Consider the following 25,935-nt stretch of genomic DNA (forward strand, 5'->3'; position numbering starts at 1 on the left):
GGCTGACTGCTTCCTTTAGGTCTTTTCAGCTAAAAATAAATATTAATAAAAAAGGGAGAGAAAATAAAATAGCATTATATAGAGAATTTAAGATATAAACTGATATGAATGAAGTGCAAGATGGAAAAAATACTGAGTTAAATTACAGTTTTTCGATTTTACATTAAAAGCTTTTAAACGCACGGTACAGTAAGTGTTGTGATTACTGTGATATATATTATGTCATAAAAGCACATCAAAACTACCGTTACAGTGGTAAAACCATAGTAAGTTTGGCGATTACTGTGCTATTACTACTACACGTATCACAGTAAAACTAAAGTTACTGCAGTAAAATCATGATAAGTGTTGTGCTTACTGTGCTTTAACGTCAAATATCACAGTAAAACCAGTTTTAAACGCACGGTACAGTAAGTGTTGTGATTACTGTGATATATTATGTCATAAAAGCACATCAAAACTACCGTTACAGTGGTAAAACCATAGTTAGTTTGGCGATTACTGTGCTATTACTACTACACGTATCACAGTAAAACTAAAGTTACTGCAGTAAAATCATGATAAGTGTTGTGCTTACTGTGCTTTAACTTCAAATATCACAGTAAAACCACAGTTACTGTAGCAAAAGCACGGTAAGTGTTGTGCTTACTGTGCTTTAACGTCAAATAACACAGTAAAACCACAGTTACTGTAGTAAAAGCACGGTAAGTGTTGTGCTTACCGTGCTTTAACGTCAAATATCACAGTAAAACCACAGTTACTGTAGTAAAAGCACGGTAAGTGTTGTGCTTACCGTGCTTTAACGTCAAATATCACAGTAAAACCACAGTTACTGTAGTAAAAGCACGGTAAGTGTTGTGCTTACCGTGCTTTAACGTCAAATATCACAGTAAAACCACAGTTACTGTAGACCGTGCTTTAACTTCAAATATCACAGTAAAACCACAGTTACTGTAGCAAAAGCACGGTAAGTGTTGTGGTTATCATGATTTTACTACAAGTACACTTTACATCTTTGAACCTGATATGAATATGATTAACTGATGGAAGATCTATGGCACGTCACGTGTGTTCATTCAGTTAAACGCAAAGAAAGTCTCGGATGACAGATGTAATACAGCGAACAAACGTAAAGCGCTAATCTGATTAATAACGAAGACAGAATAGATTTTATAACAAACATTAAGACAGCGTATTTACGACTACTCACCCAACGTGTGGCACACGTGAACTGATGGCAAATATCGCGATGTGTGCTGAATGAGACTTCTTGAACGCGATTTCATAGCGATGAACTTCCCACGCGTCGTGGTACCCTCGTGAATGACGGTGGAGACTGACACGGAAGAGAAGAAATTGTTGAATAAAGTCGTTATTTTTGTTTTCTTTGCACACAAAAAGTATTCTCACAGCTTCATAAAATTAAGGTTGAACCACTGAAGTCACATGGACTATTTTAATGATGTCCTTACTACCTTTCTGGGCCTTGAACGTGTCGGTTGCATTGCTGTCTATGGAGGCTCAGATAGCTCTCGGATTCCATCAAAAATATCTTAATTTGTGTTCCGAAGGTGAACGAAGGTCTTACGGGTTTTGAACGACATGAGGGTGAGTAATTAATGACAGAATTTTCATTTTTGGGTGAACTATCCCTTTAAATGTAAACATTTACATTTTCTAATTTGTTTTGACATTCAAACTTGATGTACATTGGATCCAGTGATATCTCTGAAAAACCTGAAAGCAATATTCAATCTGTACTGAAAGACTTAAGGACCCTGTCCTTTTGTTGTTTTATGACTATGACAATACTGTTTTCTAAGCCTTTATGGACTGGAGTGGTGTGGATTACTTGTGGATTATTGTGATGTTTTTATCAGCTGTTTGGACTCTCATTTTGACGGCACCCATTCACTGCAGAGCATCCGTTGATGAGACACTGATGCAATGCTACATTTCTCCAAACCTGATGAAGAAACAAACGCATCCTAATCTCGGATGGCCTGAGCCTATTTCAGCAAACTTTAATTTTTGGGTGAACTATTCATTTAAGATGCACTTCCTTTAACCCCTAATGCTGTTATTAATAATACAATCAAGTAATCATAATTTAACGTTAATTGTTTTGCCATCATAACTCAGATATGTTTAATCAACTTATTTGTTAAAATCTTTTCAATTAAATGTTTATGTGTTAATTACCATTCATTTAAATAATTTTCTCTTTATCTGTGAAGTTCTGTCTGACAACAGCATTGAATTTCAGGTACCAGGTATAGATGAAGACAGGAAGATAGACAAGTACATATACTACAATACAGAATACATCTGTGGAGCAGAAAACAAACAATAATATAATATTTATAACAAACAATAAAAACTGTTCAGTCAAATCATTATTTGCCACACTTTGTCCTGCCTATTGGAAAACTGGAAGAACTCTTCCAATCAGTATATAAACAACACTTTCCAAATGAGATTGAATAATCAATGTGCAGTTTATAAGCTGATGTACATTACTAAAACATCTCAGCAGTAAACTGGAGAAAAATTGGAGACTTTTACAAATGTTATTTTACCTCCAAATAATGTCGTAAATTTGCTCCAACAGCAAAAATGTTTTATTGCATTACAATGACTCTCCAAAAGGTAAAAAAGTTTTCTGTAATTCAATTCCATGTTATTATTATGCAAAAGCATATAAATCTAAAGTATATAAATGTAATGAAAAAAAATCCCTTTTAAGTGTGTGTCAATGCATTTATGGAAAAAAGACATTTAAATCACCATTTTGTTACCCTTTTTGGCAGTAACACATTATAAATATCCATCTATTTCTGGTAATGCATTTTAATGTTGAAGTAGGGTATGGGCATGTTATTACCTTGCAAATCCACACTGCATTTTGCTATATTTGTCATATTTTAATGAAAATGCAACCCCAAGTGTCCTATCCGTTAGTGTAAATGAATTTGAGAAACATAACATTTAATAATTTTGTGATAATTAAGATGCTGTACCATTTAAAATATTTAAATTCTATAAAAAAATTTCCCATTTTTAAACCCAACGGAAGAGTTGTTTTACCACCATGTATATCCCTTAAAAAAAATTAAATAACCATTTTTAATTTTTGTACAGAAAACCCTTCTTACTAAACCATCTTACTAAATGTTTTTCCTGGTTTTCCCCGGTTGAATATGGGAAATGTTACACATACAAAAAAATACTACAAAAAAAACTAGACTGCATTTTGGAAATACTGTATCAATACTGTATTGCATTTGTGTGTTTATGTATATTTGAGTAGATACACATGCAGAGGGTATAAAGCTACTGATGGGATGTTCATAGCAGTTCACATCAGTGTTTCTGGTAGATGTCTTCATGTGAACACATTTTGGAAAGAGAAATAATTTTTTAATAAATCCAGTGTTTGTTTTTGCTACCAATTATAAGAGTCTTGTGTTCGTGGTTTAGCATTTATGCCAAAGATCACACTTGTGTAATCAACTGTAGAAAAGCTGTAAAACTCAAACAGTTTTACTGTATATAGGACTAAACGGCACACAAGTCTGTTTTGCTGACTGTGCATTCGCTTATGCAAGTCATCGTGTCAGTTTTATTTGATTTACTGTATTGTTAACACTTCAGTAGTCACTTAGTAATTCCATTTCTAACATTAGCTGCTTTAAAAAAACTGGCTTACCAAATACCCTAAGAGCAGACCACCAAGTACGTCTTTGTTCCTGAATGAATCAGTTGAATGAATGACTCAAGGACTCTCATATAAAGACAGCCATTTGTCGCCACCTACTGGCGTAATACTTTAACACTGAGAAAGAGTCACTGTAAAATCCTCCCCCTAAAACACTTACTGAAAGCTATTATACTGGGGTATGTTTGTGTTTTGTGTGTGTGGTGTAGCGACACACAGCACAGAGACGTTAGACAGAAAGCACAGCTTTATTGACTGCACTGGTCGACCACAGCCGAGCGCTGGCGATGATGGGACTGGAGCTGTTATTAAGGCATCACAAACAGCATGCACATACAGTCACATGAACATTATATTGCTCTAAAGACTGCTTAACATGGAAAATGTACAAAAAGGAAAAAATAGGTTTTTGCACTGATGAAAAATACTTGTCTTTTTTCCTTCTATAAAGATTTCCAATACAAGAAAATAAATATCGCAAAAAAGCCTAAAATAATTTAAAATAGCTCTTGTTTTATTTTTACTGTCTCCTGACCAGACGCAACGCGATGCTGCGATATGCGACAAAAGGTATCTTTTCCATGTTAATCTGAGTTTTTGGCCTAACCAGCGACAGCGGATTCAATTTTAGAAACGGATTCTATTTTCTGCAACGTTGTAGCTGGAACAACAACATACAACCTATGACAATGATACTTTCAGGAACTGATTATGTGCTTTATTCAATGTTTAAAGTGTCTAATGTGAGTCTGAATATAATTTTGCATCACCTTGAAAAATTACGCAAGATTTTGAAAAAAAAAACATTAAAAGCAAACATGAACGTTAAAACGGCGAACTCAATGTGAACCAACACGTGTATTCCATAAAGATTGTATCAGTCACTCAGTATGTACTTTTAGTAATGTTAAAAATGTTTAATATAAACATCCATTTTGTTGGGAGTGCAGCGCGCTTCCAGAGAGAGCCCGCCCACACACACTTCTGATTGGCTGTGATATTTGATTGATTTTGTCACTTCGCATTCTGAAAATCTTGTCACGGCTCGTTTGGTTAGGGTACAGTGTGAGGCATTTGTAACTGCAGTGTAACTGCATTCAGGCCACCTCTGAGCTGCATTGAACAGTCTGTGTAAATACTTATAAACGCCTCTTGAGATGGAAAATTTCATTTCTGTCACTGCTGACAAATAACAGAATATGAACGTCTTTGTGAACCATGACGGGCCTAAACCAGCCAACGTACCAGCTCAAAAACACACTCCATCTCGTCTAACTATCGACAAAAATCCCAGAAAATATAAAAATATTGTTTTTCGTCAATATCGCACACCCCTTGATGGTCTTGATGATTTCCAGCTATTCACTCTTCCAGGGAAAGCCAACAGTAGAGACAAAAGAATAACCAAGTGCAAAGACTAGTTACCCTTTGTCGTTCAAGCGGATGGCTCACTAACAACATACGAGTGTCAAGATCTACTCTGTCATTCTTGTCCTTTTACGTTGTGGGAGGAAAATGATTGCACAGAAGCTGAACATTTACAGAGATTACGTAGAGTATATGTTATAGTTTTGGTACACGAACGGCAACGAAGCATGATAAAGCAGCTTGAACTCTTGCAGGAGGCTGAAACTAAGTCACTAAAGGCACAGTATTCCATGTCTGCGTTGGGTGCATACTGAACCAGAGAACGGCAAATGACCAGCGCTATGATTAGTCCCTATTAAAGCAGCTAAAATACATGAAATCTGTACAGGTCGCTGTCTGTGGTCTGTACGGATACAGCAGACGGCAGTCACGATTTAATCCAGCGAAGGAGTGAAGCAATTCAGCCGTCGTTCATCCACCGCGGCGTTGTTCCAAACCCATACGACTCTTCTGTGGAACACGAAATGACTGGTTTGTGTGCTGTATTTTAGTCTTCTGATGAAAATCCCTTTGGTTACGATGCTATTCGCAAATTTGCCGCAACATTGGAGATCTACGATGACTGGGGAAGGACTTCGGTAAATTAAACACTTAAATTTGGGCTGAGCATCATAAGACACCAGAAAACTTGGAATGTAGCGCATGGACTACTTTTTTGTCCTTTTTGGACCCATTCGCTTTCACTGTATGGAAAAGAACAGCAAAACAGGTTTGGAACAACAAGACTGAATACAGAACTGTCTTTGTTTGGGTGAAATAACCCTTCAAATCACGCATCACGTACGCTACATATCAGTTGCTTTTGTCTCAAACGAAACATTTCTGGACAGCTCACGTATGTGATCGCTGATGAGCGTGATGCTCGATTGATGATGCAGTCCAGGAGTGTACAGGTGGATATCAGTGCAGGCTGAGATCTTCAGAAGATCCAGACAAAGTTTACATCCACTTCAGAGCATATGCTGACTTACTTTTCTTTGGCATCATCATACAAAAGAAAAGAAAAGAAACTCAGTGTTTCATCATTACACTGTGAGAAGATCATCTCAAAACGTGACGTTTTGGCAAAGAAACCTTGTTGTTTGTGAATGTACAGGTTTAAGCTTTTCAGATGATTGCAATCACTTCTTCGCTATAACCCTGAGATAAACACCATGGGTTGATTCATTAGACGTCACAATCAGAGGGAAAACATTAGCAAAGCCTGAGGACACTTTGTAAGTGTGAATCCAATTTGACTGACGGACGCTGATTCATGAACAGCACTTTGCTAAAGCAGTATTAATGATTTTAGCATTGCTGGGTCGATGCTGTTTTCTAGGCACCTAGAATCTCTACGACCTCGACATCTACAAACAAGCTTGTGGACAAGCAGGTATTCGTTTCTGATTGCCATCGTTGTATTAAAACAATTAAACATGCTGATTATTCGTTTGATTTGGGGGCTACAGAAGGCACACTTTAATGAGAACGACAACGGTTCTTTCTGAACAAATGAACTGAAACAAGTGGGAAAGAAAGTGCCCGATATTAGTGAATCTCACAAAAAGATTTCTAGAAAAAAATTCAAAAATTCCAGAAAAAAGTCTAGACATTATAATTAGTTGTAACCGGAACTATCACAAGTGGTCCAATAGAGTTGCATGACCATTTTTAATTTTCTTTCTTTCTTTTTATTTTTTTTTTGTGATTATCTCCAGCTGTTGGTTTTGCAAAACCACCAATTTTTTATTTTCTTCGTTTAATCAGGGTGGCTGTCTTTGTGTCATGGCGCACAACGAATTTCGGGTCATATAGATATTTATGGAAACCTCAGTATCTTGGCTCAAGATGATCCTGAAGCTCCTTGAATCAAAAACTGATCTCAAATGCATATTTTAAGATACATAAACATGAGCATTCCTTAGAATTAAAATGTAAGTTCAAATGCAAGCAGCAATTAATGGGCCAAGCACAACAGAGGCAGAATGAGGAGCAAGCATGGCAGGGAGGATCAGACCAAACGCTACAATGAGTAATTAAAGACATTTTAAGGCGATTTTACACAAACTGGCTGAAAAATCATAAATTCAATCATTACTAATATGATTTAATGGCTTATCAATTTTGATCGATAGGTGGTGCTGTTACCAAATTGATGTGGTGTGGTCAGTGTGAGGTGACAATGTCACACATAAATTTGGTGTCAGTATGTCAAAGCTTTGCAGAGATACAGTCTCAGATGCAGTTTGGCATCAAATTCGTTGGTGCGTTAAACGAAAACCATTTTATCTATCGACACGAAATTCATAAATTTTTGCCATTATGGTCTGAGGATGATCTGAGCCAAATTTGGTGAAAATCGGACCAACGGTCTAAGTGAAGTTTGAAAAAGTAGGTTTTCAACAAATCAAAATGGCGGACAGGAAGTTCAGCCAATTATGGCATAATTGGAAAAGACGTTCTATCAAGGAATCTATCAAGATAAGTCTCATGACAATAGGCAAAATTAACCAAAAGCTATTAATTTTTTAAAATTTCATTATAATGTTTGCCACAAAACATTTTGAGTACCTTCAGGGAATTGTGTCGAAGACACATACCACGTTTTATAACAATACACCAATGCATTCGAAAAATATAACATTTTTTGTCAAAATTCGAAATGGCAGATGCCCAAAATTGCCGACATGGAATATTGGGTACGATATGACTCGTCATGCTGCTCTGAATGTAAAGAGACCAGTCTTGTGATTTTTCAAGATACTGAGGTTTCCATAAACGACCCAAAATTTTTTGTGCGCCATGACACACACAAACATGACCACAGTGATTAAACGAAGTAAAATAAAAAGTACAAAACTGGTGTCTTGCGATACCAATAGATAGAGGCAATCACTCAACTTCGGGACCACTCAAGATGGATTGACCAAATGTCAAAAATGTGCTCAATTATCACACGGCTCTTAAAACAGGCTTCATGTTCGTGAGATTCACCCATGATGCAAGCTGATCTGGCATGTAAGAATTACGCTCAAGTGCCCGTGTGATTCTGGTACGTCTAGGCTCCGTAAAAGCGAATGAGGCGGTGGATACGACAGGTACATGTGTGCTACATTCCCCGACGGCTATTTGTGCTTATTTGTGTCATATTTTCTCTGTACATCATTTTATAGTAGCCGCATCCTCTGGAGACACACGACAGACGTATTCATATAAAACAAACAACCTGAACAGACGTCATAATGCCCACGTCATCGTCCCTGTTCCAGGACAGAGCCTATTGCTTCCCAAGACGACACCTCCGACAGTGCTCATTTAGACTTTTTCATTTTTTCTTGTTTGTCAAGCACAAATGGTTATGGTTGCATAAATGTAGGCGACGGACTACCATACTCTGACACATAAAGCGAGAAAAGAACACGCGCCTTTACATCTGAAGGTCTAGAAACGGGAGAGAGACTGCGTCTCCTACAGCAACACCGCTGCATCCAAAAATGGTTTTAGGAGGCAAGCACACTTCTCCGCACTACCTCCTCCTTCCCAGGGATTTGTTTGGTTTTGTCAACTCTAAACTTACTCTGAAACTCAACTAGCTTCATGCAACAGGCCACAGTAAACGGTATGTAGGACCAGGGTTGGAACTGAAGTCTGCTTCTACTCCTCGTGAAGATGATGCACCAATACAAAAAAAAGTACTGAGATGAGCGCTGTTGCAGACTTCAGCTTTCGGTGTCATCATCACTCATATTTGACAGCTGTATTATGTCAATTTGACCAGCAAAACATTTTTGAGTTGCTGGAAATACTTGTTAACCTAGGATGTTTTTATTTTTGAAATTGTGTGACTATTTCTCATTTAGATATTTAATGGTTAAAGTCAGGTGCACAGACCCAAAAAAACAAAAAACAAAAAGTCCGTTTCTCAACTAACCATTGAGGGTATTTACATTCATGCATTTAGCAGTTATTATTAAAAAAAAAGTATTATGAAGAATGAAGAAATGTTTATCAGTTTATGCATGTAATTTTTTTTTCATATATTTTTCAATATTTTTTAAAATACTGTTTATAATATTCACACTCTGTGAAAAACAATTTAAAAAACAGTTCTTAAATAGTTACAAAAAAGTCTTTGTTCTCATGTATGTTTACTGTTTATATCTGATTTATATATATACACTGCTGTTCAAACGTTTGGGATCAGTAAGATATTAAATGTTTTTTAAAGAAGTCTCTTCTGCTCATCAAGGCTGCATTTATTTGATCTAAAATACAGAAAAATAGTGTATTGTGAAATATTACAATTTAAATAATTGTTTTCTATTTGAATATATTGTAAAATGTAATGTATTCCTGTGATGCGCAGCTGTATTTACAGCATCATTCCTCCAGTCTTCAGTGTCACATGATCTTCAGAAATCAGTATAATATGCTGCTTTATTATCAATTCTGGAAACAGTTGTGCCAGTTATTTTTTTGGAACCTGTGATACTTTTTTCAGGATTCTTTGATGAATAAAAAGTTAAAAAGAACAGCATTTATTATATATTATCCTTTTTTAACAGCACAAGTCTTCTTTATCACCTTTTATCAATTTAACAAATCCTTGCTTAATAAAAGTATTAATTTGTTTCTCAAAAAAGAAAAAGAAAAAAAAATGCACCGACCCCAAATTTTGAACAGTATAGTGTAGATTGTTAGAAAAGATTTCTATTTTAAATAAATGCTGTTCTTTTTAACTTTTTATTTGGAACATAAACAGCCGAATCCAGAGTTTTAACATAATACAACGGCTGAGCGTGTTCATTTGAGCAGAGTGAGTTACTATAACAATATTATTAACATTTTATTATTACACATAACATAATACAAACATATAATACCTTTAGAGAACATGTGGAATATTTCTACATTTTCCTCCACTTCAAACTCTTTTGTACAGACGATGAAACCGAACACATCATTCAGTTACTTACCCAGCTGTGAGAATACAGAGCTGTCATCTGATCTCCATTTGTCTTTCTTGTCTGGACTACTCTTTCTTCTTCCTTTCACTCGTTCCCTGACTCCATTGCGATGAATCTTCTCCCCTCTCCGAGTTTTTTCTATAACGCACAGAATATAAGAGCATGCAAAACACTTAAAACGAGCAATTAAACACCTTGCAGCTGTCAGCCAAATTTGAATTTTTCACTTAAATATTTCAAATTTTATTCAGTGCTTTTCAAAGCTGTCCTGAGACATTATTAGCTGTACTGAGACTCATTAGTGGAGACTCCGAGACGTGACACATGCGATATGTGCAGTGTCTCCAGCACAGCTTTAGGAAGCACTGAGTTTGAGGAAAAGATCAGCGAACACTAGAATTTAAATCAACAGTGCACAAAAGTGCAAGACATAAATCTAAACCAGACAGCACCTCGTTTACTGCATTTATTGTTTACTACAAACCTGGCTGTTAACAAGTGCATTTCAAATCATCCTTTAAATTTAGTATTTCATGTCATATTCATTCATTTCAGACCATTTTAATCGGATTAAAATGGTATCTAATTTTAGTCTACAAAATTGTTAGTTGATGAAACAAACCAAATTTACACCAAATGTTACAACATTTTATGTATTAATTTAAACATCAACATTTGCAGTAACAAAACTCTGATCTCCTGAATTCATGACTATTCTGAAATACAGTTTTGTGGATTCTTTATATTTTAGTTACTCATTTTTCCAATGCATTTTTACAGAAAGAGCACATTGTTAAGTTGTTGCAACTTATATCAGTGAGAAACCTTTAATGTCGACTGACAGTTTTTATTGTCAGGAAATTCAGAATATATTTAGGTATGATTTCCAGTTTTAACAGCCACAATAATTTCAGTTATATGATACTAATGCAGATATTTTTGAGTATTGTTCGCAATATTTCAACATGAGCACTTACTGGACTGAAGTAGCTTTGATTTAAGTGATTATCCAGACATTAAAAACCATATGTTCATCCGGCTTTTGAGGAATGTTTATTTAATCATCTCTCAATCATCATTGTATTGCATTATGTTTTAGAACTTTGATCAGAAAACCAAGCATATCTTATAAGACATTTATGAGTCATGTTATTGGGAGCTATTTATATGATTACATTGCAAATTATCAGAATTTGATCTTAATTTTGGTTCATATAAACATCAGCAACTGCAACAAATTGCATGTTTTTGCTCAGTTTGAGTCTTTGAATAAAACTCAGCAGTATCATGATAATCTGCAAAATATTGTTTTTTTTTATACAACTATTTTGTCTGAAGTTTTCATTTCAAAAATACACTTTTCTAGCCATTACGGTATTTCATATGTCAGACATGATCTGGAATCATTATAGCGGAGCTCACTTAAAGCTATTACAGCTCAAAAGCATTTTTTTTTTATTCTTCACCGTGAAGGCTATATTTTTTAATCAAGATCCCAAAAACCCACAAATGAGAAAATGTCACATATCAGGCTGCAATCAGCCACTTAATGTCATGCAAAGCTTCTATACATCACTGTAGTAAATCTCAGTTGTGGATAGTTGCTCGCATGTGATGTCAAGAGGGTTTGGCTGTACGTAATAAGGTCCAGATTAACCTTAAACGGTCTTGTTGAGGGTCGAGGTCTGCGCTGATGAGGCTCGCAGGCCTGGCGGTCGCATGCCAATCTGTGTGTTTTTTTGGAAGTCAGAATAAATATGGGTCTTAACAGCAGATGACAGAAAGCCAGCAAGTAGAGAAAAGTGCAGAGTCAGAGATTCAGGAATAATGAACACTGCAAAGAGGGATCCGACCGAATGCAGCTCCTTCATACAGCACTGTGTGAGAAGCGGGTCAATAGCGACCCTGGAAGCACAAACAAAAACGATAAGGTCTCATGAATGCAGATCACTCCGTCATCCCATGACTTTTTTTGTTTTAAGCTTTAGAATCTTGTTTATTTTCACCAAAAGAGCTATTAGATTTATTTGATAAATTGCAATCCAACATGAACGAACCTAGCATTAAAACCAACTGTATGTCATAATATCAAAATGAACACATTATCTCACAATTCAAATCATTTCTCCCGATTCCCTGAATCTTTTCACAATATTAAGTATAGTAGAAGGTGAAAGACCTAAATTCTTTGCAATCTTGCATTGAGAAAAGTTTTTTTTTGTTCGGCACAAAGTGGTTGCAAACACTGAGACGGAGACTTTGGTGGATGCTTCTTTTTTTTAATGATGATTTTGATCATGATGCCCTAAAGTATTATCAAATGCACCTGCTTATTGTGAAAGGTTTCAAAACAGTGTAGCTTACATATTCTATAATCTTTTCACTTTTATTTTGCCTCTATCCCAACTTTTTGACGTTTTTTCCTTTTTCTTTTACCAGTTAAATGAAGGTTAAAGGTGGGGTAAGCGATTTTTCAAAAACGCTTTAGAAAAAGAGAATTAACAAACCACAGATTCTTGTTTTTATTGCAATTTACAAAATCTTCCAAGTCTTTTGGAAATGGGGCTGTATTATACACAAGTCTCATCTACGCAGGTTTGAGCTATTTTGTCGAACTGTACAATAGTTTCACAGGATTTGTACCGGAGCTCTTCACCGTACAAGTGCAACGCCATATCACGAGCAAACCTACTGCATTAGAAAACCCATACATATGTGACTCTAACGTTCAAAAGTAGCAGTTTTCAAATCTCACAGCATGTTAACATCTTTTTGAAGTCAGAACATAATATTGTGCGAAAATTAGGCTTTCTTAATGGAAACTCTGGTCCTGTAAATCATGATTTGTGTGAAAAATAATCAAATTGAGTTTTACTGCCGCTAGTGTTCATTTCAACTGGATACTGCAGCAATCCGTACGTATAGGTACTTTTTTGAGTTTTGCAGAAATGTAGGGTAGAGGCACGTATTTCCATTGAGCCCGAGTAGGTTGCAAACATATGCCTACAATATCAATTGGGCAAACCAACAACAAAGGCCACAAGCAGCCAAACAAATTTCAATAGCTGATAACTTAAGCTGTCAATCATTATGTAATTTGGCTGATGTGCACAAGGTATGGATCAAAGAATCGGCCAAAAGGTGCCGCTAAAATAAGTTGGGCCGATATATATTTGGAAGTGGCCCATTTATTGGCCTGTATATTGTGAAATCAATACCCTTGATGTACATGTGCTGTGTCCGAAATTACCCCCTATATCCTGAGTGGACAGCCATTTGGAGTGGTGTCCAAAACCAAAGTAGACATTGAGTGCACTCATTTAATTCCATAATGCACCGCAATAGCAGAGTGTGCTAAAAACGTTGAATGTGCTTCAGTTTCAGTTTGGCAGTTTTGGTCATTTTCTCCCATGATCCCTATAATAATAATAATGCTTGGACATCAACAATGAATGTTTGTGGCTATATTTTATTTTTAATTTGATAGATTTTCCCGGTTTAAACAAACACAAATCTAACATCATATCAAACAACACAGCCAAAGTATAGAAAATGAAACTGATCAGATATGTAGTTTGAGCACCTTCTTTCACTGACCAGTTGTTTAAAATAGAAAAAGAAATTTTTTTGAAGGGTCCCCAGATAGCAAGCAACCATTGAAACAATGTTAAGTCCATGTTGATGCGTCAACACTAACTGCATTGAATTAATGTTGCAAAGTGGTGTTGGTTCAGTATCACTTTTGCACCCGCAATCAATATTGAAAAAAGTTGAGATTTCAAAAGGAAAAAGAAAAACATCATTCATCAAAGTTGTCCTAAGACAAGAACGGGTATTGTTCTGATTTTAGGACAACTTTGATGAAAGGTTTTGATCCACTTCAAATGTTGACTACTGTATTTTTACTTCATTACTGTACTTAAGTACATTTTTCAAGTAACTGTACTTTATCAGAGTAATTTTATTTTGAGAAAATTTTACTTTTACTTCACTTTATTCCAAAGCATAACAGGGCTCCAGACTGCAACCATTTTTTCTGCAGTGCGACAACATTTTGCGAGCGGTCGCTGCGAGATCTAATGAGAAACATATTCTAAAACATAAACAGATCAAACAGCAAACCAGAAGTAGTTACGCTAACTATAACCATGGTGTTGGGGCAGAAATAGTCAAATGTTATTGCATTATTCATTTCAGGGTTTGTATAACCTTTTGAGAGTAATTCAAGCACTTTTCAATGCCTTTCAAGTATTTCACACAAATATTTCCAGCACTTTAAAGCTCTAAAAATATCCAATTTAAATTATATTGACAAAATATACTTTGTTGTAAGCAAAGCACTTATTGGCTTATTAGACATTAATTTCCATTTTATTGCTTTATATTTTGATATTATAAAATCACTATTATAAAACATCAAATCTTGTCAAAGTTTTGAACTTTTTTGTGTATGAAGTAAAAACAGTCACAAAGTGCCTTGAAAAACAAACTTTTCTTCAATTTCCGACATAAAGCAAGTAAAGAGCGCTTCTTTTATAATCACTGAAGTTACAATACTATAGAACAATAATGGTACATTAAATAAGAGTAGAATATATTAATTTTTCATATGAAATTAGATTTTGCACGTTACTATTGTTAATAAAAGTACATTTTGTATGCTTCTCAACTATAGCTCTGTGCTTTACTGTCAAATGTGCATTACCAAGAAATAAACGTGTAATATTATTAGTAACTGCACTTGTTAATGCAAAACAATAGTAATTTTATGATGAAGTTTATCCTTATTTTTAATATCCCCACACACCACCCCACCAGTGCTACCAAATCTGCTTCTGGCGCCACCATCTGTAGAACTTAGTAGCGCTGGTGCTACTGCTCTCAGATGTCAGTCTGGAGCCCTGCATAATATCCTACTTTTTACTCCACTACATTTCTTAAAACATGTCATTCCTCGTTTAATGCTGAGGGGGACACTAGCTTACAAGCCTACAAAGGACTGGACTAGCAAGGACGCTGCCTCTGTAGGATGAAACCTTGCATTTGAGAAACACCCAACAACTCGCTGATTCAAATGATTCGGTCAGAGCGAGCCTCTGTTAACAATTCAGTGAATTCACAAGTCTGACTCCAAATGAGCCAAGAACGGGAGATCCTCTGAGCTTGAGTGCTTCTGTACTCTGTAGAAAAACATGGATTTTTACATGTCTACTTCAAATTTCTTTTGAGAGAAGTATTATTTTTGTGGAGTGGTCATTATTTAGCGCTATAAACACATGTAATGTCGGTTTCATTCATACTGGAAGCCAGAGGGCGCCCTTGCGCAGAAACGCCACATATGCATCACAGAAGTAATAGAACTCATGACGCTCTAGGATAAAGGTATCCAGCGACAGCTGTAGCTGACTTAAAAGTAGAAACGTTTTGAATGAGGAAACATGAAGACAATAAATACTCATCTACGACAATATATTTATCGGTGTTCTTCAAGCCATCTCGGGTATTTTCATAATAATAATCCATTGCTAATAGACTTTTTAAAGTTAGAATATATTTTCTGCCTCATTCTGTGATAAGAAGCCATATCAGATCAAAATAGGAACTTATTTCAAACATTCGACTGATGCAAAAACATGTTCCCTTTCGAACGGTCTCTCCCGTTGCATTGCATGCCTATGAGGAACTTCGGTTTACTCTGATATTGAAGCCTGATTTGTTAACGTTCGTGTAGTTGCACAAACAAATGGCACTTCAGCCGCCAAACGGGGTGGAGCCGACTGCTATATAAGTCTGCTAAGAGCGCCATTCGTCAGAATTTTTCTCCTTCAGAGCGAAGATCATCTCCTTGCTAGACTTTGAAGCAAGAAGCTCTAAGCCTTCCCGCTGCTGGGGAAGAGCCCCGGCAGTGGGAAGATGCTGGAGTCACGGGGCTAAGCAACCGGGCTTGAGTGATGTCACGCCAGCACAGGTCCCGCGTGCTTCACTCTCCCCGCAGCACTTCAATCCGCGTGCGTGTTTTACACATGAAGATCAAGCCCCCCCAACCCAACTCCCCATCTGCAACGAACAATCAGATTTTATTAGGTGGATCAGATCTCGGCTTAGAAATGCCCGCAGCCACTTAGAAGAACGATACCCACTAGGCCGTTGTCAACAAACCTCCCGCCAGAAACCGGCCCCGTTTTTTCCAGAAGTTCACGATAAACTTACCATGGCGTGGCGCTCCCCCTACTCTGCACACGTCGACTCTCCTAATTCTGCTGCCCTTACCTTTGTTGATGGCACTGAAAAAAAGGTATATGTCAAGCTCCCCCCTCTGGAGGAGGCGGTCGCTGCACATCTCTTCCTGACTTACGGCCCGTCACTTAAGACCGTTCACCTTTTGGCTTTAACTTCGGTCAAGAGAGTGGGTGACCAGCAAGCACTGTCAGTCAGTGCTTCATGCCTTGAGTTTGGGCCTAATGACTGTAGAGTCGTCCCCAAACCAAGACATGACTATGTGCCTAAAGTGCTCTCCACTCTGTTCAGAGCACAAGTCATTACCCTTCTAGCTCTTCCAAATTCAGAGGATGAGCAGGGTCCCAATCCACTCTGCCCGGTTCCGGCACACAAAGCAGCTCTTTGTATGCTTTGGAGGCCACTCTAAAGGGCTGCCAGTCAGAGACTGTCTCACTGGATAGTTGACGCTATAGCCCTGGTTTATGCCTCAGCGGGCCTGCGGTGTCTTATCGGAGTGAGGGCCCACTCCACCAGAGGAATGGCCTCCTCCTGGGCTTGGTCCAGCAGTGTTTCAATTGGTGATATATGTGTGGCAGCTGGCTGGTCTTCGCCATCTACCAGATTTTATAACCTAGACGTACCTGCCCTTCAGGCATGGATTTTGTCTGCTTAATTTACCTAATCCCCTAGATTAGTGAAGAAAGTCTTATGTAGACCCCAGCATGTTGGCTTGGATCTCATATTTGACTCATGCTTTTTAGGAGCCCTCACTATGGGCGCTCCGGGCTGGGCTTGCAGAGCGGCTTCGTTCTGCACTTGCTTATAGCATGGCGCTTTTGGATGTGTTCCCCATAAGTGTACAACGCAAAAGGAGAGACTGTTCGAAAGGGAATGCTCCGGTTACTATCAAAACTTCGGTTCCCTGAGATGCACATTGTAAGTAGGAAGGCGTTTGCTCATATCAGTGCGTAGACTCATGGTACACACAAACAGAGGCACAAAACTTGAGAGAAATAAAACGCATAAAAAAGCAAATTTTTTAAACAAAACCAAAAAGAAAACCCCCCCGCAATTTGTGTACTGAACCATGGATGTCGTACCAAACAGTTGTTCACAATATTATACAGTGAATTGTGGCATCCCTAAAAAAAAAATTATAATATATATATATATATATATATATATATATATCAGGACATAAAGCACAGGATAGCATCAAATCCCAGGTCAGGTGATCATGCTGTCAACTACAACTCAACGCATAATTAGTGTCACCATTATGAGGAGGGTGCTTCCCATTTCTTGGATTCTCCATCCTCATCTGCCTTTACTTCTACTAAAGGAAAGAACGCAAGCTGCTCTGCAAGCATTGAGTATAGATAGGGATGCACAAACGTTCTTCAGTCTTGTTCTCATGAGAGCACCTGGAAGTTTGGTTTGGTGCTCACACTGTACAAAGTGTGACCCATTAAATAGATAAATTAATAATAATATTGTTGCACTTTAGTTCATTTTTTAAAAGAATAAAGTGCAATAATACTATTATATTTGAAAAAAAAAAATGAGTGAAAAAATAAAAATAATAATACATATAAATAAAAATACAATTATTTCATAGTACACTTAAAAATACAATGCTACGTTTTAATTTTTTTTCCTTTTTTATATGAATTTGAATTACTTTCAAAGCTAAAGTCATCAAGCTTTTATTTTGGTGGGTTGCCAGCAAGTATTTGCACTGTTGGAAGCGCGTCAGTGAATGAAGTGTCACAGTTTTGCGTTTGCTCTGAAACTGCCAGTGTGTAGCCTAGATTTATGCTTTCAGTTGGAATGGAAATCTTATACAGTATTACAGAAACTCTTTTCTAAAATGGTGATTGTACATTAACAGCTGTCAACCATGTTTGTACGCAAATGAGTGGCTTGAACTTATTTACCCAGCACATTTTTTATTTTGGTCGTGCATTGCCAGTTTCGCTCTTGTGCCATGAGTAAAAACTGGCACTGATCAAAATGGCAAAAGAAAAACACAAGAGACTGTTGCAGAGAGTTTTCATACCTCCAACTAGGTCCTTCTCTAAGAGCTGAATCTGCAAGGTAAAGATCTTCTCCTGCAGGTCGCATAAAGAGTGTTTGATCTTCTCTCTGCGTGTGACCATGTAGCACAAGTTTCTGACCTGAAAGAAAACACACCATTTACATTTAAATTACGAACTGAAATAGCTATGGTTAAGTGTTAGCATGGTTCTGTGTAGGGCTATGCTGTAAAACCATACCAACCGTTCCATATGACTTGGTTTGTTACTGTGGAATATATTCATTGATCTTGATTCAATATAATACACAGAATTATGCCCATTCATAAGAGAAAATTATTATTGATTAATTGACTGTGTATGTAACATTAGATACAACGCATTTTAGTACCAGATTAAAGTCGACCTGAAATCAAAATTGACTAATTACTTTCTCAATCTACATACCAGGGGCCTCATATACAATGACTTGCCTACAATGACCCCAAATACAATCATAATTTCTTACATGTTTCTACAAATAATTTATAATTTGTCATGCATCACGCTTTATAAATCTTAGATCACATGCACATGAGTGAGAGCAACTACACCCACAGACGCCTTTATACGGTATGACAGAATGCAATTGCCTTCCTATTTACAGTGCTTAGCAACCAACCTAGCTACGCATCTAACCATTTAGTCTCCAGTGCGGCAACCTGTTGTCAGGTTCTCAGAGGATGGAAAAAAAAGAGTTGGATGGAATGGATGATTGGATGGACTGAATGGTTGGATGGATAAACGGACAGAATAGTTGGGTGGATGAATGTTGGGATGAAATGGATGGATGGAATGGTTGGATGGATAAACGGACAGAATGGTCGGATGGGATAGTTGAAAAGAATGGATGAATGGTTGGATAGAATGGATGGAATATATGGATGGATGGTTGAATAAAATGGTTGAAAGGAATGGATGGATGGATGGAGGGACAGACAGAATGACTGAAATGGATGGATGGAATGGTTGGTTGGTTGGATGGATGAATGAATGAATGAATAACTGGATGGATGGATGGATGGAATGGTTGGTTGGATGGATGGATGGATGGACAGAATGGTCCGATGGGATGGTTGAAAACAATTGATGAACAGAATTGTTGGATAGAATGGATGGATGGCTGGATGGACAGACAAAATAGTTGGATGGATGAACGGTTGGATGAAATGGATGGATGTAATGGTTGGATGGATGGATAGATAAATGATAGATTGACGGACAGAATAGTTCCATAAAATGGATGGAATATATGGATGGATGGTTGAACGGAATGGATGGAGGGATTGACAGAATGATTGGATGGATGGATGGATGGATAGTTCTTTGACATAACAGCTCAAGATGATCATCAGTGAAATATTAAGACTTCAAGTATTTCTGTGGTGTCATCAGTCAATCAGCTGCTTTTCCATTTTATCATAACTTTTACAAAACGTTGTTTACATATAAGCTTTACATAAGCCAGGGATGACGGGAAATGTGGTTCTGTTGCACAATCCTGTCATAACCCATAAAATCATGTAAACAGCAAACAGTAGGATATAACAGTACAAAAGTCCTCCTGAAATAAAGGGCCCTTTTGATTTTCTCTTCTCAGAAAAACACTAAATAGCAACAAAGCTCATCACAGCTACTTTTCTTTTTACTTTACAAAGAAGTACTTTTCCTTATCCATGACCTGATTGCATGTAACAGCGAAAGATCACACTTAAAGGAGTTAGGACTGTATCAATAGTGTCAAACGCAAATTTCCGTCCACAATCAAATATGCATATACATTCGTTTGTTCACAGTTTGAATGATTTCCTTTCATTTATTTTCAAGATCTGAAATAAATGATCCACCGTCTCGTTTTTCATTATGGCTATTAAAGTCATGCTCAACAATATTTAAACTAAACTTAAACCTTTATGACATTACAAAGCACATAATGAATAGCTGAGACCATCACGGTCACTGGACACCTAATTTTTGTGACGTCGCATCAATAGAAATTGTTTCAAAAGTAGAGTCCCCTGTCGGTTGTCACTTATTTACGTTGTGGCAAGTTAGAACAAAAACTCTTTGCAGAATTTCGTGGTCCATTGTCTATGGTCAATAGTGTAGTAATGTATAAAGCTCAAATAAAAAAAAGTAACTTTTAAAACAAGTAGCTTTTTGTTTGTCAGCACGGCGAACTTGTGTGACCAACTTGAACCCATTACGAAATCTGCATGGATCGCATGGTTTCCTTTTGAAAAGACTGGATTTTGCCCTTGAAAATTCACTGAGCATTGGTAAATCTGACCACACCTCAATATGGAAATGATACCATTTATCGTGGCATCACAGCAAGTCTGGTTAAGACACAGTGCAAGTGATGTCAGAATTGTGTCAACATTATTTAAGACTCGCTCTGTGGCTCTGGCAGGAATACCGGTTTTCCTAAATAACGTTCAGGAAACCCGTTTGAAACAATCTGCTATACTCACCCTCTCGAGATCCTGACGCAAATGAGTGAAGAGCTTCAGACGGCGATACAAAACGTCCTGCTCCTGCTGGGCGAGATTGTCCACCTCTTCCCTCTTGCGGGTCACCAGCGGCTGGTTGAAGTTGGCCTTTCGTCGCAGCTTCCAGTACTGGAAGAGGAAGTCCACATGAACATCGGGCAGGGAAAGGCTTTCTGCAACATCCTTGGGGTCCACTAATCTGTAAAACTCATCTTCAAGCTCTTGCAGCTTCTTCTTGCGTTGGCTGGCTTTCTCGCGTTCTGCTTGTTCCTGCTTCGAACGATCCGAATGCGTCACTGACAGATCGGAACCAGCGAGCCGCAGTTCGGGCCTGTCCGCATTCCCGCCGCTGCTCGAGCGTGAGATGCTACTGTGCTCTAGACAGTATGATTTGAAACGCACCTCGTCGTTCTCTGCTAGAGTGGTGCGCATCTCTAGTCCGTGGTCGAACGCACAGGTCACGTGGAAGGCCACGATGCAGGATGGCATGGAGCACTGTGTGAGCAGAACAACATGTTTAGAGCGCTAGAATGGCTCACATTCTGTGCTGGGCAGTAACTGATTACTTGTAATCTGGATTCCAGAAATTAAGTACTTGTAGTTAGATTATATTACATTTTAAAATAATTGTAATCAGACTAGGGTAAATTTTGTATTGGTTACATGATACATTTTTACGATGCAATTAAATATTAGCATTTCATTAAATTCACAATCCCCCTGCAATTCCTTCATGAACCCCAGTTTGGGAAACCTTGACGTAATGTATTGTTTAATGCACGTCATGTTTTTAATAACGACGAATGGAATATATTTTCTTTGTCTTTGTATTGTTATACCAATATGGTACAAGATTATCTTATTTAAATCAATGTGATAAATCAGTTCTATCAAAAGTAATCTAAAAGTAGTCTGATTGGGTTGCCTAAAATGTGTAGTGTAACAGATTACGTTACCAACTTCAATTTTTGTCATGTAATTTGGAATCAGTAACGGACTACAATTTGTAAGTAATCTACCCAGCACTGGTCATCCCTTACCTCACCCTCATGTCCTTCCAAAATTATACACAAAATGAAAAATTGAGGAATTGCATTGTTAGCTCTTTTCCACACAGTAACAACAAACAGGGATTGAAGCTTTTAAACATTAAAAAGGATGAAAAATCTCCATACAAATATCATAATAGCACAACTTGCTATACTGCAATACTCTTCCCTAAGACTTATCAAGACACACAACCAATTTTTCATTATTCACGAGAAAATTGTGACATTCGCCCTAGCTCTCCAATGTAACATCATCAATGAATTCGTGATCAGATGAAAGTAGATCCTGTTCATAAATCCAGTCTGAAATTATTTGTTCATGAATCTCTAGTTCAGCTCACTAACTAAATCTTTTGCTGATTTTCAGTCAATAATAAAAGCCATTACGTCTCTTTGTATAGACTGCTTCTATCTCGCTCTCTCTCTCTTTGCGTGTGAGAAACACAGCACTCTCAGCAAAGCGACGGCGAGTCGTGCTCCTTCAAACTAGAGTTTACGGTGCGTCAAATTCAGGTGTGCTGCGCATCCATTGAGATAAACTGAAAAACATCAGAGAGAAACTCTGAAGCGCTCAGTCAGAGTGAAAATATATCTGTGCTAAACTTACACTTAGCCTCCAACTCAGACACTGGCGAGCAAAATCTAAGAATTTATTAGCCAAAGGCTAACGATAGACATCATTTAGTCCCCCAGAGTGAAGATTTAGTCGCTACTCGCATTGTAGAGGGTTGTGAAGATGCTGCAAACATTAATATTATGATTTTCTGTAAAGCTGCCTTGAAATAATGCATATTGTAAAAAATAGATTTTGACTAGACTTTATGAAGTAGCCCATCCTTTCTTACTAAAAGCATTAAACTATTCTGCTCTTTAAATGAGTCGAGTGTTCAAAAGCAGCATGTCTCTCACCTGTATACATGTGCCTGTGTGTTCACGGCACAGGCCACAGGACAAAGCCCAGCGACTGGCTGGGATGTGGGATACTTTAGTAATAGGCTCCATCTTCTCAGGGCAGCCAATGCTCACCTTTGATGACATGGAAACAACACAAGTCAGAAAACACCCAGTTAACACATCGAAAAGTACTATAAGTGATCGGATTAGGGATGGCTGCAGGTGAGTCAACAAGTGAGTAAAGCTAAATTTCCTGATCTGGTTCTGAGGGCATAATGACAAAACATTCTTAAGAATACATTTTTCTTAACTGATATTTTCTTCTTATTTTCTACTACCCACAAATGAATGCAGTGGATCACTCCATCTTGAGACAGTCTCATTAAAAGTACCCATTAAAAAAAACACAGCGCATTAAAAATGCAATGCTGAGTGATGAACACCCGTCAAGCTGGTCACAATTAAATAGTGTGCACACTTAATATGATTATTTTGGTAATCTGAAAAAATGGAAGTGTTTTTCATAGAGCTCAGGGCTTGAATTTTGGCATGGGATTGTGGGTATTGCACATAATTCTACACTTTAGTTTAGGGACCAATTCTCACTATTAACTAGTTGCTTATTATCATGCCTATTAGTAACATATTGGCTGTTTATTAGTATTTATAAAGCACATATTCTGCATGAGCATATTCTACATCCCTAATCCGACCCAATACCTAAACTTAACAACTACCTTACTAACTATTAATAAGCAGCAAATTAGGAGTTTATTGAGAGAAAAGTCATAGTTAATGGTTTGTTAATAGCAAGAACTGGACCTTAAAATAAAGTGTGCCCAAATTGAGTTATGTTTCGCGCCTTATTGCGCATAAACGGCCAAATACATACAAAATTATGTCAAAATGCCCATCAACACGAATTCACGTAATCAGTGTGTTTATATTAAACACAGTCGGTATAAAGGCTATTTTCAGTGAATGTAAACAGTTGAGAAGCAAAACGCACGTGTAACGGTTTATTAGATCTGTGTGTGAGCTCTTAAAGAGACAGCAGCCTAAATAAACCTGCTGCTTCGGTGTCATAAATATTTATTTTTACAGTGAAGACTATCCAGTGTTACTTTACATTTGAATAGATTACCCAATTTCTGTAGTACTTCTGTACCTGAATATTACAGCAAAGCAGTTAATTTCATTTGTATCTTGCTATAGTATTTGTTTGTGCGATTGCTTGTCATTAACTTGTTCTTTTTTTATTACTGACTGTTTACTTTAGTTTTTTTTAGTTAAAATAAATGAAGTTTGAAATCAAAGTTCCTTGAGCTGTGTGTAAGCTATTGTGCAAAAAACAATTTGTTATTAAGTATAATTAAGTATACTCCTAACAATGTAAATTTGAGTCAACACAATTATAAACTGTGAAACACAAATACACTGAGTGATGAAACATTTAGGTTAGATGATCATTTAAAACGAGTCTTCAGCAAGAACTGCCATTCATTCAGTCAGATAACGCAGAAGACTGTCAAAAAATAAGATGTACGTAAGAACATAGTTGAGAACTTCTAAAGAATATTTCAAGAATTGCACTTAGGAGCATTGTTATGAACTTCTTGGTATTTATCTTTTCATTTTCTTAAGGTGATTTGCAAGCTCTAAATTCAATTCAATTTGATTCCTAATTTCAGGAAAAAATATTTCAGTTATAACGAATGTTTAAATAAATACATAATCATTTTTTACGTTGTATGTATATAATGACTGTAAAAATGCTTTAATTAGTTAGCAGTACGTTCCCTTGCTATTTGAGGCGAAAAACTGTAATCTGATATTTAATGCAATTTTATTGCAAAGTCATCTTATAATTTACAATAATACAAATATAAATCAATATGTTAACGGTACAAAACAGATTTTAGAAATATGCTAATTCAGCAGAAAAGGGTTGTTGGGAGTCACTGGTGCGTGTTTTTTGTTACTAAATAAAAGTACAACTAAATAAACTAAATAAAAGTACAAAATAAACTGTTTAGTTAGTCTAGGGGTACGATTTACACACTGAATGGAGAGGTAATATTGTAGCAATTATTCTAAAAAAAATAAATAAATAGAAAACATACTGATTTAGTATATTATCATTAATACCCAGAATGGTCACACTTTAGTTTGGGGAGCAATTCTCACCATTAACTAACTATTAACTATGACTTTTGCCTCCGTAAACTCCTAATATGCTGCTTATTAAAGGTTAGTAAGGTAGTTGTTAAGTTTATTTGCTCATGCAGAATAAGACATTAATATTAGCTTTATAAGTACTAATAAACAGCTAATATGTTAGTAATATGCATGATAATAAGCAACTAATTAATAGCGAGAATTGGTCCTTAAAATAAAGTGTTACCCTACACTGTACAAAAAATGCAACTGCATATTTTCCAATTTACGAAACCTTTTGAGTATTTTCTTGAAACTTCATAAAAACCATTTGAATTACCCCAAATGTTGTACCTACTAATCAAGTTGTCTGAACAAAGAATTTAATATTGCTGAAATGTTAAGGCTTTGTGAGAGTTCCCAGCATGCATTGCAGGCAGCATAAATAAATTATGCAGTTACTGTTATAGGATTATTGCTGATATTTGCGGTCTTCATTGAAACTTTTTTGTTGTGGTTTTGTCTAGGGTTGCAAAAAGGTGGACATTTTCCGCCCTCCTTGTTTACCTTCTTATCCTGTGTATGCTTTACATTTCCGGTCTCGAGTGTTTCTAGTCAAATTAACATTTTCAGAGCTGATAATATAACGTTAAAGCTATGAAAATGGTTTTAAAAATGGTTTTACAGTGTCGCCATGGCTGTCTTTTTGGGGGATTTTGTCCACAAAATGATAAGAGCACACATTATTTTATTATTTCACTCACAGTATTTTAACTTGGGCGCCGCAAGCCATGCTCGTTTCTCTTGTCATCGTTTATGGAAGGCATACAGCGCCGGACATGACAGATTTGCTGGTGCGCAAAACAAGTACTTTACAGGAATTCCTTGAGCTTATTGCTGTTACTGTGACAGCCAACAACAGTAACAACACATTTTTATACTTAGTTATACTAA

The 25,935-nt window shown here is 36.8% G+C and overlaps 1 protein-coding gene across 1 annotated transcript in view; it reads right to left on the reverse strand.

Annotated features, from left to right (window-relative positions):
* Positions 1-9,997: 9,997 nt before the first annotated feature.
* Positions 9,998-25,935, reverse strand: part of LOC107562913 (protein Jade-2-like) — a 29,332-nt gene continuing 13,394 nt past the window's right edge. The window contains exons 7-10 of the mRNA XM_016247666.1: positions 22,840-22,956; positions 20,864-21,376; positions 18,374-18,491; positions 9,998-10,233 (exon numbers count right to left, since the gene is read on the reverse strand). Of these exons, the coding sequence (XP_016103152.1) occupies positions 10,097-10,233; positions 18,374-18,491; positions 20,864-21,376; positions 22,840-22,956 (885 nt within the window). The 3' untranslated portion in view covers positions 9,998-10,096. The remainder of the gene's footprint in view (positions 10,234-18,373; positions 18,492-20,863; positions 21,377-22,839; positions 22,957-25,935) is intronic.

Source organism: Sinocyclocheilus grahami, unplaced genomic scaffold (assembly GCF_001515645.1).
Source record: "Sinocyclocheilus grahami isolate Dianchi unplaced genomic scaffold, SAMN03320097.WGS_v1.1 scaffold847.1, whole genome shotgun sequence".
Taxonomy (NCBI): domain Eukaryota; kingdom Metazoa; phylum Chordata; class Actinopteri; order Cypriniformes; family Cyprinidae; genus Sinocyclocheilus; species Sinocyclocheilus grahami.